Source organism: Periplaneta americana, chromosome 10, assembly GCF_040183065.1.
Source record: "Periplaneta americana isolate PAMFEO1 chromosome 10, P.americana_PAMFEO1_priV1, whole genome shotgun sequence".
NCBI classification, from domain to species: domain Eukaryota; kingdom Metazoa; phylum Arthropoda; class Insecta; order Blattodea; family Blattidae; genus Periplaneta; species Periplaneta americana.
In genome coordinates this window covers 175,690,895-175,706,064 of record NC_091126.1, presented here as the reverse complement: position 1 = coordinate 175,706,064, position 15,170 = coordinate 175,690,895, and the positions used below count along the sequence as shown (strand labels likewise).

Genomic DNA, 15,170 nt, shown 5'->3' with positions numbered 1-15,170 from the left:
TGTTGATTTAATTAGATCACGAATAGTATGAGAAAATGTAGATTTGGAAGGTGGACAACATGCATTTCAGAAAGTTTTAAAATTTTAATTGCTTTGGAAATGTACATCCATGTACAGAAGTGCTTTCCTCGCAATGGCTGTTACACTTCCCATCTGAAATTAGCACACTTTCAGATTAACCTCGTTATGTTTTCATGACATTTGGGAAGCTTAATAGTTCTGTCATGTAAGCTAGTGCAAGAATACTACATTATGTGGACCTAAGTTCATTATGTGAAATGTTAGAACTATTAACATTTTTAATTTTTTTTTTTCAAAAGGCTTTAAGACTTTTTAGTTTGAACTAGCAAATCTTTCAGTTGAGGTATACATGTAGGGCTGGAAAAGGTCCGACCTCTATACTCTTGCAATGAATTTTCATATTATATTGCTTTGTAATAACTTTCTAATTTGAAGTTGCGTCTAGCATTACTGATCTACGAAAATTTAATCGAAACAAAGATAAAGAATTCAATAATTGTACCAAATCCAACTGGACAAATTTTACAGGAGAGCAAAAAAAAAAAAAAAAATTACTGAAGCTACAATAATTACTGCAATATATCAATATTTTACTTAGGGTTTATCTCCACCTCTCCGAAGTTTCTTATAGCAAATTTTAAGCTATTTTATTCCAAAGTTATTGCGAATTTAATTTTGGATTTGGTACATTTTGGCATAAAAGTTCGAAAAGGTTTATATACAGTGCACTTAATGACTAAATATCTTACAATAATAATATATTTTGTGACATTAAGTATTCATTACAGTGTTGTTTCACATATAAGACAACATTTAGAATTAACATCTTTTCTCAGCAGCAACAAAAGCATAACTTATCACACATCATAGTGAACATCAATAACATTAATAAAAGTGCATTTGTTACCAAAGTTATTTACTTTCATGACTCTTGTAAAGTGAAATTTTCTATAATTCATACCCCCTGACAGAAAGTAGAGATATGAAGTCATTTTTCTTAGTTTGTTTTACATGGCTACAGTTTGGTATTTCTTTCAGTTGAACCAAAATACGATCATATCTTATTCCACTTCTGAGCATGTTGTCTGTACATATTAGTGACACTGTGTATGCAGAATGTACACCTACTAGTACTGTTTAGGATGAATGTGTCGGTTGTTTGGCTTCATTAATTTTAAAGCTTTAAGTTCTTGAATCTGTCTTTTACGAGATTTTATGTCTTTGTATCACGTTGAAAATTTTATTTGGCTCACAGCATCTCTATTGATCCAGTATTGGTTATTTTCACATAGCTTATCATTATTTGATATGAAAGAGGAAGTTGGTACTTTAAACTATGAGAGCTGAAGTGGATATGGTATGTTTTGCTGTAAAATGTAAATTTAGACGACCTCTATACAAGGGATTAGGTACTTTTTGACAAAAATTCTTTCGTCTTCATATTCCGAAACCTAGTAGGTATGCACTCCCACATGCTACTCATTTTTCGAACAATTTGGATTTGGTACCTTTTGGAAACAAGCTTCACAATTGTTATTCAAATGAAAGAAGTAAAAAAGAGGAAATGATAGGCCTACACAAGAAAAAATGAAATGAAATATAACTTTGTATGTCAGTGATGAAGTAGGCCTATAGTACCTCCAATCATAACAGTCTGTCTTTTTGATGGAACTGAAACTTTTCAAATTTTGTTTCACCCCTTGATTGGTGACGTAGTCTTTCATTGCTTCATTTTTAGCCCAGAATGCTAGATTATCATTAATTTTACTTATTTCATTTCTACATTCATCACTGCCATTATTTCACTACATGAACACTGATCGATATTGTTATTAATTTTACTTTCACTATTGTAATTACTTGTAATAGAAGTCATGTCACACAAAACAGAAGATATACTCACATCAGCATCATTTTTAGCAACTTGTAGAGGGTTCTCATTCGAGATTTTGTAGTGCAAAAATGATCTTTATTAACATTCGGAATGCGCGATTGTTCGAGTCCTCATGGGAAAAGAAATTTTCTCATGAAATTTCGGCCAGTGAATGGTACTGGTGCCCATCCAGCATCATAATGCACTTGGGGAACTACGATAGGTAGCGAAATCCGGTTGTGAAAGCCAGCTTTAATGCCTGGGGGGGGGGGGCATCGTGCTAATGGCACGATTCTGGTTGGATGATTTGGAGTAATTTTGAAATCACTGTAAACAATACGATATAACAATTGGTGACTTTAAATTCGCATTATTATTATTATTATTATTATTATTATTATTATTATTTTCTAACCAAATGGACACATTAAATTTCATGTATTTCATCAATAAATTGACAGTGTTATCATACAGCAGGTTACTTTACTTTGAATGATCATGGACTGTCATGTAACAGTATTAAGCAATTTACAAGTGTTAATAGAGTCTTGACTGGTGTAATATAATCAGACAACCGTACTTTCTGTTATGTGTTAGTTAATTAATAATCTATTGTTTGGATATAATATGGGAAGAAATTTTCTCATGAAATTTCGGCCAGTGTATGGGACCGGTACCCACCCAGCATCATGATGCAGTTGGAGAGCTACAATAGATAGCGAAATCTGGTTGCGAAAGGCAGCTATAATGGCTGAGGGGATCATTGTGCTAACCACATGATACCTCCATTCTGGTTGGCTGATCGTCCACCTCTGCTTCGGCATGTGGGTGTGAGGCCAGCAGCCGGCTGGTCGGTCTGGGCCCTTCACAGGCTGTAGCGCCATGTATTATTATTATTATTATTATTATTATTATTATTATTATTATTATTATTATTTATTGGATATAATATACCAGTATGCAAATTATTTTAAAACGTATGTCATATGCACATGTATGTTGCATTCCTAAAATTTTCACAGCTCGAGCATGGTATAAAAATGCTAACTCCAAAAATTTGTTTCTTTCTTCTCCCAGGGCCCGATCCCTGTTGTATAGTGCGTAAATTCGTCCAAATGAAGTCATTAGCGATCTAGCTTTCCAATATTTGCTTATGTTTTCTTCTTCTGTGAGGGCCCTACAGAATAAAAGACATTGATCACTCATGACATCTTCCTCGTTATGTAACAGACAGTTTGGAGAGTTGACAGTATGTAATTGCAGAGATGTTCTGCCAGGCCTGGTGAATATACACTCGCTGGCAAAAAAAGTGGATCACTTTGAAAAATTTTGTTTTATTGAATGTAATGTTAGCCTTGTGTCCTAAATAATTATACTGATAATACTAATATATATTATTTGAATGTACCGAAGTACAAATGATATTTCCATGCAGATATTCTGCGTCATCATACAATGAAAGAGTAATGGAACGGAGAAAAATTCTTTCCAGCGCCGGGATTTGAACCCTGGTTTTCAGCTCTACGTCCTGATGCTTTATCCACTAAGCCACACTGGATACCCATGCCAGCGTCGGACAGAATCGTCTCAGTTTAAGTTCCAACTCTTGGGTTCCCTCTAGTGGCCGCCCTCTGCACTACGTCATAGATATCTATGAACATAGGACTGAAGTCCACACTGAAGAGGGAACCCAAGAGTTGGAACTTAAACTGAGACGATTCTGTCTGATGCCATGATGGGTATCCGGTGTGGCTTAGTGGATAAAGCATCAGCACGTAGAGCTGAAACCCTGGGTTCAAATCCCGGCTCTGGAGAGAATTTTTCTCCGTTCCATTATTCTTTCATCGTATGATAATACTAATCAAACATCATGTTCATTACATGTTAAACACTAAATGCACTTTCAAACTTTATCTCACATTCACTTTATTATGACATTTTGCAATTTTTGTAATTGTTATTATTTTTGCTGATTTGAATTTCTTTCACTGTATTCAATTTTATCACTTCAACTGATGTACACTGTCAAAAAAATTTTTAGTAAACCACTAGAAACATTAAGATCTGATGTTTCCTCCTCTGCCAGTGATGACTTCTTGGAGGTGTTGAGGTACACTGACCGCTAGGTTCCTAATTGCTTTCTGAGAAAGATTGTTCCATTCTACTACCAGCATGATGATCCCCCCAGCTGTTAAAGCTGGCTTTCGCAACCGGATTTCGCTACCTATTGTAGCTCCCCAAGTGCATCACGATGTTTGGTGGGCACCTGTTCCATACACTGGCCGAAATTTCATGAGAAAATTTCTTGCCCAATGAAGACTCAAACCCGCGCACATTCCGAATGTTAATAAAGATCATTTTTTTGCACTACAAAATCTCGAATGAGAACCCTCTACAAAGAAAAGGACCTAAATATGTTTTCCTGCAGAACATTATTAAAAAGAATGTATATTAGCAATTGCTTGAGATTTATTTAAAAAAGAAAGAAGGATTTTTTTTTGTGTCCACTATGTACTAACTTATATATATTCTATGCAAAAATTATACTTTTTTATAGCTTCTTTCAAATTAATTCATAACTATATATTTTCAGAAACAATCTTCTTCACAAATTGCTTAAATCAAGTATTTTATTTTATTAATTTAAATTTTGCATGTGTCAGAACCCAGAATCAGTTTTTTGCAGGATGAGAATAATTCTTGAATACTTCATGTAATGAGAAATTAAATGTGTAACTGAGTTAATATGCACACGTCTTTCTGGCAGTCCTGAATTATAGGCCTATTTCCATCTATATATTGGAAGAGCACTCAAGAATATTTCTTCATCTATTCCATCTGTTTGAGTCGCTTGGGAGACTTCTTGCCCCAGCAACTAAAACTTACCCTAGTACAAACCCTAGTAATGCCGCACTTCGATTATTGTGACGTTTTGTTAAGTGACCTAAGTTCTGAACTGTCAGTCAAGTTACAGCGAGCTCAGAATATGTGCGTCAGATACGTGTGGAACATCCGACGATATGATCACATATCACCGTCCTTCGCAAGTCTTTCATGGCTCCGACTTAAAGAACGCAGAACTTTACATTCTTTGTCTCTACTCTTTCGAATTCTGCACACCTCAACACCAAATTACCTTTCGTCTCGTTTCTCTTATCTATACTCTAACCACGACGTAAATACCAGATCACTTATCTGTGGCATGCTAAGTATACCTCTTCATAGAACATCTTGTTATTCATCATCTTTTACAGTATCCACCTCGCGTCAATGGAATTCCTTGTCACAAAGTATTAGGGGCTGCAAGACAATAAACACCTTTAAAAACAGCTTAAAAGATAACCTTATTAGCATTTCACTCCAATCATACTGATTTAAACTATCACTGACTACATTGTTACTTCTTTCTTTAGACATCATCCTGATAGTGCTGTATTTTCAAAATTGCCTCATAATAATCTCTTTCTATTATCTAATATTATTTGAAATATATTAACATTCTATGTATTTTAGCTTAATTCTGCTACACAGTTTGTATTTCAGTGTTTAATTAATAGTTCATAGTATTTTGTTGTTTAATTCGTAAATAACTCTTGTATACATGTAACTCTCATCTAAATCAAATTGTTGAATTCTTTGTAAGTTCATGCATATGTATATACACTTTTTGCTGGTTGATTGGAAGAGAATGCCTCACGGCCTTAACTCTGCCAGCTAAAATCATTATTATTATTATTATTATTATTATTATTATTATTATTACTATTATTATTATTATTATTATTATTATTATTATTATTATATCTGTTTCACAATTTCAGCATTTCTTCTTTAGTTTGCAAATGAAATAAAATTAATATTCCATTTTATTTTTGCAGATCGTGCTGAACAGATGGCAACTCTAGTTGCGAAGAGGACAGGTGCTGGCATTCCTCCTGTTGTTGGGGTAAGTTACAGTGATTGTGTAAAAATGTCATCAGTGTCGAGTGCAGTGACCCAGATTATATCCCATTTATGAAGTGCACTCTTCACAGGACCGAAGTACTGCAGAAGTATCTCACAAAATTATTTTATTTGGGATGAATGACAAGTTTTTTGATTACTGATATGAGGATCTGTAATAAGTAGAACCCGGATTTACGTGCAATTATGATACTTGAAATATGCATGCAAATTATTCTCTATAAAAGTTTAAAATATGCACTATAAATTTCGAAAAATAACACCTCGTATGTGTTTTTACTTTTAAATTGAGTAAAAAGATGACAGTCTTTTAAACCTCGATGCATGCATAATTTGTTGAGAGTTGTGGAAAATCATGTACATTGCAATAGAACACAGTTAAACAACTAACTTGAGTTTCATTATATTATTTGTTGTGTATCTATATTTTTTTATGACCTTTGCGGAACTGCCTAGATTTCATGTCATTTTCATTTCTGTTTTCGAGTTTACAGTTTAGCTGTGTCAGATATTCAATGACTCTCTTTTTAGACTGTAGGTGGGCGGTCCTTTTGCTTCCAGTATTTTTATTTCTCTTCTCTATAAATTGTACAGAAGGTAGCCTGACTCTGTCTGGACCACATCTTATTTGCAGCTAGGGTGATAATTTCTGTTGCCCACCACGTCTGCCAGATAGCAGTACACCCCGGGCAGGTGACTTACATGTGTTGTCGAGGGAGATGCTTTCTCCCATTTGTTCTCACAAACGTGATGTCAGTAGTCACGTGGGAGGCTGAACCATATCTGGGGTATAAAAAAAGGTGTGGCCAACAGACCCTTTGACTTTTAAACATGTCGCTTCTCAACTTTCCTTCATCGCCTCGATTCTTCACCATTCACTCCTGTAGCATTCCTGATTCTGACTCCCACACCCACCCCAACTTGCTCAACCCTTATCCTTCCTTCAAACCCCTCTGCAGTCAGAAAGTCATGAGTAGGGAGCGGATTTTTATGTGCTAAAAAATTTAAATGTATTTATTTTTTATGTGCTAAAAAGTACGAAAATATTTGCTAAAAATAAAAAAATATATATTTTTTTAAATATCACAAAAAATACCTTACTTATCTTGAAAAAAAAAAATGTTACTAGATACTCACCAACCACACTTGAGGGCTAGTAGTTGGCCGAGAATTGCAGTGAACAACAAAGGTCATCTCCAAATTCTCCATCACAAATTCATGCCGATTATTGCTGAACGACTTATACTGTGAAAACGATCTTTCCACATCACAGGACGTCAGACGTGCATATTTAAAGAGAGGAATGTCACAAACACAAACACCGTCAATTTCACCTACAGGCACACCCTCCAATACTTGAGCAACTTTACACATTTTTTTATATCCACTGTTTTTCCCAAACACATTCTGGAATTTGTCCCTTAGTAATTGTGCTTCTGAACCTGGTGAAGAGTCTAGTTTAATTTCCACGGCATGCACCTCCCTGTTTCAGACAAGTTTTTGGATGTTTCGAGTTTTTTTTATGATGTCACACAAAAAGCTTAAATTTGCTAATAGGAAAGCCAGATCGTTTTTTAAATAACCATCTTTCAGTATATCTTGAAGGATATCGATTGACGAAGCCCGATAACAGGGAATCACAAGAAGATATGTTGCCTTACTTGATAGACATGAGCGAGAGGCGAGAAATTTGTTTAAATTAAATAATGTTCATAGCCGAGCTCTTATCTGTTGTGTTTCACAAACAAAGAATGAAATGAAATCATCTTCAGCAACAATAAACATTCCTAATTATGTGTTGCAAGATCTCTCCTCCTTGTCCATGTTAATTTATTCTCTAATAATAACACTGATATGCTGCCTAGCAGTTCTCAGAACTTGAGGCGATACTATTATGAAAATGGATCATGGATACACTACACAGCGCTTAGAAACACGAAGCAACCAAGAATTCTTAAAAAACATAACTTACTTCTGAGTGATATAATTGATTTAGTTTTAAAATACAAGTTCTTGTAAAAAAATTATTTAAGTAAAAAAACTCCAAGATTTATGCGTTTATAATAGATTTCCTGAAAATATGTATTTACATAATTTTTTTGTGAAAATATGTGTTTTTATGTGAAATAAAATTCGGGTTTTAAACTTAAAACTTCATGTTCGGAATTTTTAACTTTGTTAATTGTGTTTTATCACACGCAAAAAGAATATTTAGTTACATAGGAATCCGCTTCTTAGTCATGAGTTACGACTTGTTAGATCTGTTGACTGCGAGAACTAACCACTAACCTAGATTTCATCTCTCTCTCGTTTTCCTGCCCCTACACTGTATCAACAGGGGAAGTGTAACACTTTCATATTCAGGCATTTCTGTTACCCCTGCCTCCCTTTTGCACAAATCCTGGTTCACTCTTATTGTAATTCTCCCCACATCACACAGTGGGTCAAATTATGAATCAGACTGGACAAAAGTATTTTTCTTCATCACCAAACATCATGATTTATTCCGTGTAGGCCTATATTATTCACAAGTAACTGTTTCTAATTTCCCTGCACTAGAAACGTATCTCAGTACAATATTGAAAACACAACACAGCCCCCAATCTGAGGTATCTCCGCATGTGTTGCTTACTCCATCTCACAGAGTTGTTTAGAGGGTGGATGTCTGTGGTTGTATTTATGTTATCTGAGTGTCTATTGTGGTATTTTGATATAGAACATGTAGCTAAAATTTTGGAAATTTATATTTTAAGCAGTTTCAGTAATTATTTACAATAAATAATAACTTTAATAGCATTACTTCTTTAAAAAAACCTAACAATTATTTCACATTTAATGTCTTTGACGAGACTTTTAACATACTGCATCACGTCACATCATGATCTAAATTGAGTTAAAATGTAGTGCAAGATCTCTAGCTTACAGCAACTACCAAATAATTTGCACATTCTTGCAACTTACTTAGTTATTTTGCATGTTAGAGATCGGTGTGCAACCATTTGTCATGTGGTTACAGCTATTTGACAAACTTTACTCGAAGATTCTGGAAAAAGAAACGCTTACTGGCTAAATGAATATAAAAATAAGAATACAGGAATGTTGTGAAAGTGTAGAAAAATACTTAGAAAGAGATCTGAAAGATTTTGTAGATAATTTTAGCCATTAGTGGAAGCAGATTCATAAAAGTACAGAAAATTTTCGTATTAAGTATTATGATTGGTTGAAAAAAAATAATATTTTCTAAATCAGTATATGATGCAATACTACCTACGTAGTAAAATAGAAGCTGTATCTACCACATCCACCCAGGAAGCTATTCCATGAAAGTAGTAGTACAGAATTCTATGCATTGAAAATGCTTCTCCACTTCACAAGATGCCAACTCCATAATTATTCTTGTGTCAACTCCTCTTCTAATTCTACTGCTTTACCATGTAACAATTTTGCTATCTTACAAACAGAATGGTATTCAGAATTTTTTGCAAGCACTGATTGAAGGTTTTCAGAAACGTGTAACAACCAACTGAATATCTTTGTAGGATACTCAAAGAGGGCTGTGAGATGAATATGAGAGTTATAATTGGTGTGAATAGTAATATGGGTGTATGTTTAAGATATTTGAATAGGTATTTAGCTGAAAGTTTCAGATGTACGGAAAGAATGTGTGTTACTTCTGTTAAACAATCACAGATATTTTTCTGTCAATAATAATTATTGTTTCTTACTAGAAACAGATTTTTCTTGGAACTAGTAAAGATCCAGAAGTTACCCGAGTGATTCTATATTGAAACTTCTATGGATAAAAGCATATTATAGCTTAAATTATATTAATTAATCTTCAATTTAATTTAATTAGAAATGAGATATATCAGTGTTAAAGATACAACTTGTTAAAAGTTATGCTTTGGGGAGAAAAGTGTTCGATTTTGTAATTTTCATTGTTATGGTGTGTTTTATTTTATTTGCAATCTTACCTGTATAATTTGATTTAATATTCAAATTAACTTTATTATAATTTTTAAATTATAGTCCAGTTGATTTACTTATATTTTTGAAGTAATAACTGAAGTGTTCATTTGTCACTGTGCTATGGAAATTGATACACAATATTTGCATGTGGCTTACTTCTTGTTGATAGTTTTTGTATCGTACAATTCCCACACTTCAGACTAGGATGCATTCTGAGAATTTTTACTGGAACACTGAGGTGCCCCTGCCTATAGAAATTCTTTATATACATTCATTTAGCATCTAAATTTTTATGAGTGAAGGTATTGAATATTCTAGTTACGGGGAAATTTCTATACTCAGGACGAGAGTGATTTGCAGTCACGAAAATGCTAACTGCTAGACCACGAAGCCATATGCTATATAATCTGGTTATTATGTCATTTTAATATCATTAATAGATAACATCAATTAGCAGGGCCTTAGTGTATGTAAACGTACGGTCACACATCACTACTTTTGCTGCGCAACTTTTGTACTGCAGCTGCAAAAGTTGCGTGTCGTGTTCACACGTAAGTCAAAAGTAGCGTGCTGCACACTACTTTTCGTGCTGCGCAACCCGAGTGCCGCAAAAGTTGCAAGTGGAGGTTGCGAGTCTGTTCACACACAAGGCGCTACTTTTGCAGCCGCAGTCATGCTGCAGGTTTCCATTTCCATCTCCGTGTTGACTTCTCAATATACATTTTGTGGTTATGTTCGCATTATTAATAAACTCATGCGAAAGCTTACTTATCTATTATTTGCTTTTCTGTCCTAACTAGTATTCAGAAATTGACATTATTTTTACTATAAAGCTTTTAAAAACACCTATATACTTAAATGATAACCAACAGCATATTCACGTAATCAGTGTTGGCAACCCTCCTGTTTGGAACTACGTTACGGAAAAATTTAAAAAATGAATTATATCATCAGCATTTATGCTCAGACTGTGTTGTGTCTTTAATAATTGTTACAAATAATTTATTTTCATCACATTTAACATTAAAATATATCCAAACAATAAAAGTATCATTGGTACATTTGAGTGGTAACACTGGTTGCAACCACAGCAAAAGTTTCAACAAAACCGATATTAAAAATGCTGTGGCTGCAACCCTGAGAACCCTGTTCACACGTCGCTACTTTTAAGTTGCGCGCAGCATGGAAAATTAGCGGGCAGCAGGTTCGGCAGGCACTACTTTTCAGGTTGCACCGTTGTTCACACGTCGCAGTACAAGAGTTGCGCAGTTTTTTGTACTGCAGCGCTGCAAAAGTAGCGACGTGTGACCGTACCTTAAGGTTGTGTTGTATCCTACAAATGCTACTAGGAAAACTAGCGTATTCTACACTGCCATTTCATACTACATGGTAGTCCACCGCAGTTTTACAACTCTAAGTGAGATCATTGTATCTTTATGAACACTAAGGTTTAATTATAATTTGATCATAATTTACGTTTTCTCTTTTGCATCTAGGGCACTCTTCTCCACCAACCTGCATCATCATGCTACCACCGACCATCATTTGAACCAATAAATTTAGCAGATGCTGACTTTGCAGCAGATCCACAGATGACTGTACCTCAATATAATAATGGTTTCACACCTGCAACAAATTCCACCCCTGAACCTTCCACTGATGAAAGCAATGATATGAGGCTAAGAAGTGATAGCGAATGGTCTCAGTTGTCGTCGTGCACATTTCATACTCACAGCACAATAGAAAAAAGAACCCAGAATGCTCACTTCTCAACAGATTTTGTTTGGCAGCCAGATGCTACTCACGACAGATCAGAAACAAGCAAACTGAATGTCAGTGGTGTGTTCTCAAGCCTTAATGAGTATCTTAATGCTGGTAATATCGAGGCAAAGCTAGGTGATGTCAACGTCATTAATAATCAGACATCTTGGACAGCCATACACCGACTGGGTGAATCGGAGGGGAATGGAAACTTTGCAAGTAGTCGAAATGATACAAAAGAAAATACTGATAGCAGTTCTGCTTTATACCATCCAGTTAGTTCCAGTACTGAAGTAGAGAAAGAGAATAAAGGCTCAAAGGAAAATGATACTAATGAACTCGGGTTAACAAGTGATAAGTGGGGAAATACCATAGACATTTGTAAAATAAGTACAAACAATACTCAGAGTTCTTTTGCCGATCTGATTCCTGTGGCTTATTCACGGTCATTGCAGGAAGAAGCCGACATTTCAGGGCAGTCTGTGAGCGAACATACTTCCTCAGATGAAACACCAGACTTGCTGGATACAACTATCAATTCAGGTAAATTGGGCAGCTTGAACCTGAATCACACTAATTCCCAAATAAAAGCAATGAGTGTCAATGACGAAAGTCCGACAACACAGTTCTCCAGTAGCTCAGACCTTGACGGCCTCACCTCAGCTGATCAGTCCAGCATGACATCATTACCAGATGTCGCAACATGCAGTGCCCCTAGCGATGTGGGGGTGACTGATAGTGAATCTGGCCTGGACCTTGTGAGTCACAGACTAGATGCAGAGGAATCCAATTCGGATGCAGTTGGTATAGGCTTCAATGCTGCAGACACCCTGAGTGATGCCGAGCTGCACAAGTATCTGCAGGAGTTGGAGGAGAGCGACCAGGAGCATAGGGACGATGATGGAAGAGAGTCTTCAGGTGATGGAGATTTGTTATGTGCATCCAAGAAAGAAGAGACGACGGCAAGGAATGACAATTTATGTGAGGTAGGCCTACAAGAGAAATCGGAAATCTCTAGACCAGTTGCAGTTCCCCTTAGTGCTCCAAAACCTGCAGATTCTGTCACAGTCTCAACAAACAAGTCAAAACCACTGTCTGTTATTACAAGCGTCGTATCTATAGACTGTCAGCAGATAACTGAAGCTGGAGACCACGCATGCCAAGATGGTGAGAAAAAATCTGTTGATGAAGTTGAATTGTCTCAAAGAAATGAAGAGCAGTCAGAAATTGAGAGTACAGATTTAATAACTGGTGAAGTGAATTCCCCAGATGACACGAAGATTGTTCCTGATTCAGAAAAGGAGGATGGAATTCCTTGTTTGAAGAATAACTCATCATTCACGTTGAACAACTTACCTCTAAACGAAGGCACTAATTGTGTCGTAGGTGGAAATGATTTGGGTACTACAGAAACCATTTCGTCACTAGATGATTCCAGTTCCTTGACAAAAGTATCTCAGGAATTTTTGACAGATTTTGTTAATGGCATTCCTGATAACTGTACATTAGTGAAGGAAAATTTAAATGAACAGTCAAAAAATAGCAGACCTATTGATATGGACGTGTCAGAAGTACAGAATTGTCTTGTTCGAGTGCCAAGGGATGGTTCTACTATTAATGTTTTAGGAGAAGAGGAACGCCCTTCAAGACCAAAATACTTGTTTCTTCCATCAAAAATAACTGTTGAGAATGAGCAAGACTCTGAGAATTCTGAGGAATCACCACCAATATCAGGAGCTGTTGGTAAGTTGAAAAAAAAAAAGAGCTTTCTTCTTTGAACAATTTTCACTCTGATTTTGGTACAATTTAATCATTTTTCAGCTACCATGTAGGAAACTTATTTTTGGATGAAATTTATTACTTATGTTTCTTAAAAAATTGGTTGGATTCATTGGGAATTCTTTATAATTTATTTATTTAAATGTAAATATACAGAATAAAGAATATAATTACAAACAAACAAGAGAAAATAGAAATGAAATAATACAAACAATATAAAACAGGAGATACAGTAGTATTAACAAAATTTGAGACCAAATGAGCAGCGCTCGTGTTCGGTCGCAGTTCAGATATAATATTAATAGGCCTATAAGAGAATATAAAATGAAATAAAATAGGAAATAGAATTAAAATTACAGTTACAGAAATTATATAATACAATATTAATATAAGAGAAAAATAGAATATAAAAATAATAATAATAATAAAAAATAATAAAATTCTGTATAATTTATAATTTATTTTGAGATGTGAGAGTATATGTTGAGAAACTGCTGCTTGCACTTTGTACTTACATTTTGTTGCCTTCAGTATAATTTTCACTAAGTTTATATGCCCCAGTCTAAATTATAAAATTGCTGTTTTTAATTTTTGTTTACTTTCATGTTAATGGATTTTTCTGGTTGAGTTGTTTTATACTGGTTATGTTGTGGTGTGACATTCCACTTTTTAGGGATTTTTTTTTTTTACTTAAACATATATTAAATAATGACAAATGCGTACTCCTAGAGACACAACCTTTTAGAATATGGAAGGTATATATATATGTTGATACCAATATAGCAGTCCCGCGCCGTGGCATCGTGGTCTAAAGCATCCTGCCTAGGAGTCGCGTTATGGAATGCGTGCTGGTTTGCGTCCTCATGGGGGAAGAAATTTTCTCATGTAATTTCGGCCAGTGTATGGGACCAGTGCCCACCCAGCATCGTGATGCACTTGGGGAGCTATGATAGGTAGCAAAATCAGGTTGCGAATACCAGCTACAACGACTGGGGGGATCATCGTGTTAACCACACGATACCTCCATTCTGGTTGGATGATCATCCACCTCTGCTTCGGCATGTGGGCGTGAGGCCAGCAGCCAGCTGGTCGGTCTAGGCCCTTCACGGGCTGTAGCGCCACGGATGATTATTATTATTATTATTATTATTATTGTTATTATTATTATTATTATTAATATTATTATTACCAATATAGCAAGATGTCGGGAAGGTACAGATTCTGCTTGTGGAACCGGGATTCACAAGAAACAAAAAATCTCAAGAAGCTTTAAATTCTCTTAACAGTTTTGCTCAGTTTGTTATTTTGAACTTAACAAATGTGGGTTGTATAGAAGTAGACATATAATTTTGTTATATCAGTTTGTTTCTTAGCGTAGCCTGTGTACAGTGCAAGTCATTATTTATATCAGATTGTGTGAACTTAGTAAATGTTTATAACAATGAATATCATCCACAGTTTAATTTGTAAATATTTTCGTTTGCGGAATGGAGACAAGAGACTGGCCAAGTGCATGTGATTTAAAGAATAATGTTTTGTGTACCATAATTTCAGGCCATAAGCTGCAGCTAATTGAAAATACTGCAGAGTGTAAAAACAAATAAATTGTATATATAATTATATACAACATACTTGATAATATGTCCCCATTTCAGGGATTCAGTATCTTAAAATAATGAAAAAGATTAATATAAACTTATGACCAAAATTGCTTTGATTTCAAGTGAAAATGTGCTCCAATGACATTAATCTTACCTTTTGAAGGAACTGTCTTGATGCAGTTCTGTAATGCCTCATTGTAGAC

At 35.1% G+C, this 15,170-nt stretch overlaps 1 protein-coding gene across 4 annotated transcripts in view; it reads left to right on the top strand.

Moving 5' to 3' along the window:
- The window catches only part of Sara (Smad anchor for receptor activation), a 55,140-nt gene that overhangs the window by 3,446 nt on the left and 36,524 nt on the right, over positions 1–15,170 (top strand). For all 4 annotated transcript variants that reach the window (XM_069838444.1, XM_069838445.1, XM_069838443.1 and 1 more), the window contains exons 3-4: positions 5,773–5,840; positions 11,323–13,330. In XM_069838444.1, the coding sequence (XP_069694545.1) occupies positions 5,773–5,840; positions 11,323–13,330 (2,076 nt within the window). The remainder of the gene's footprint in view (positions 1–5,772; positions 5,841–11,322; positions 13,331–15,170) is intronic.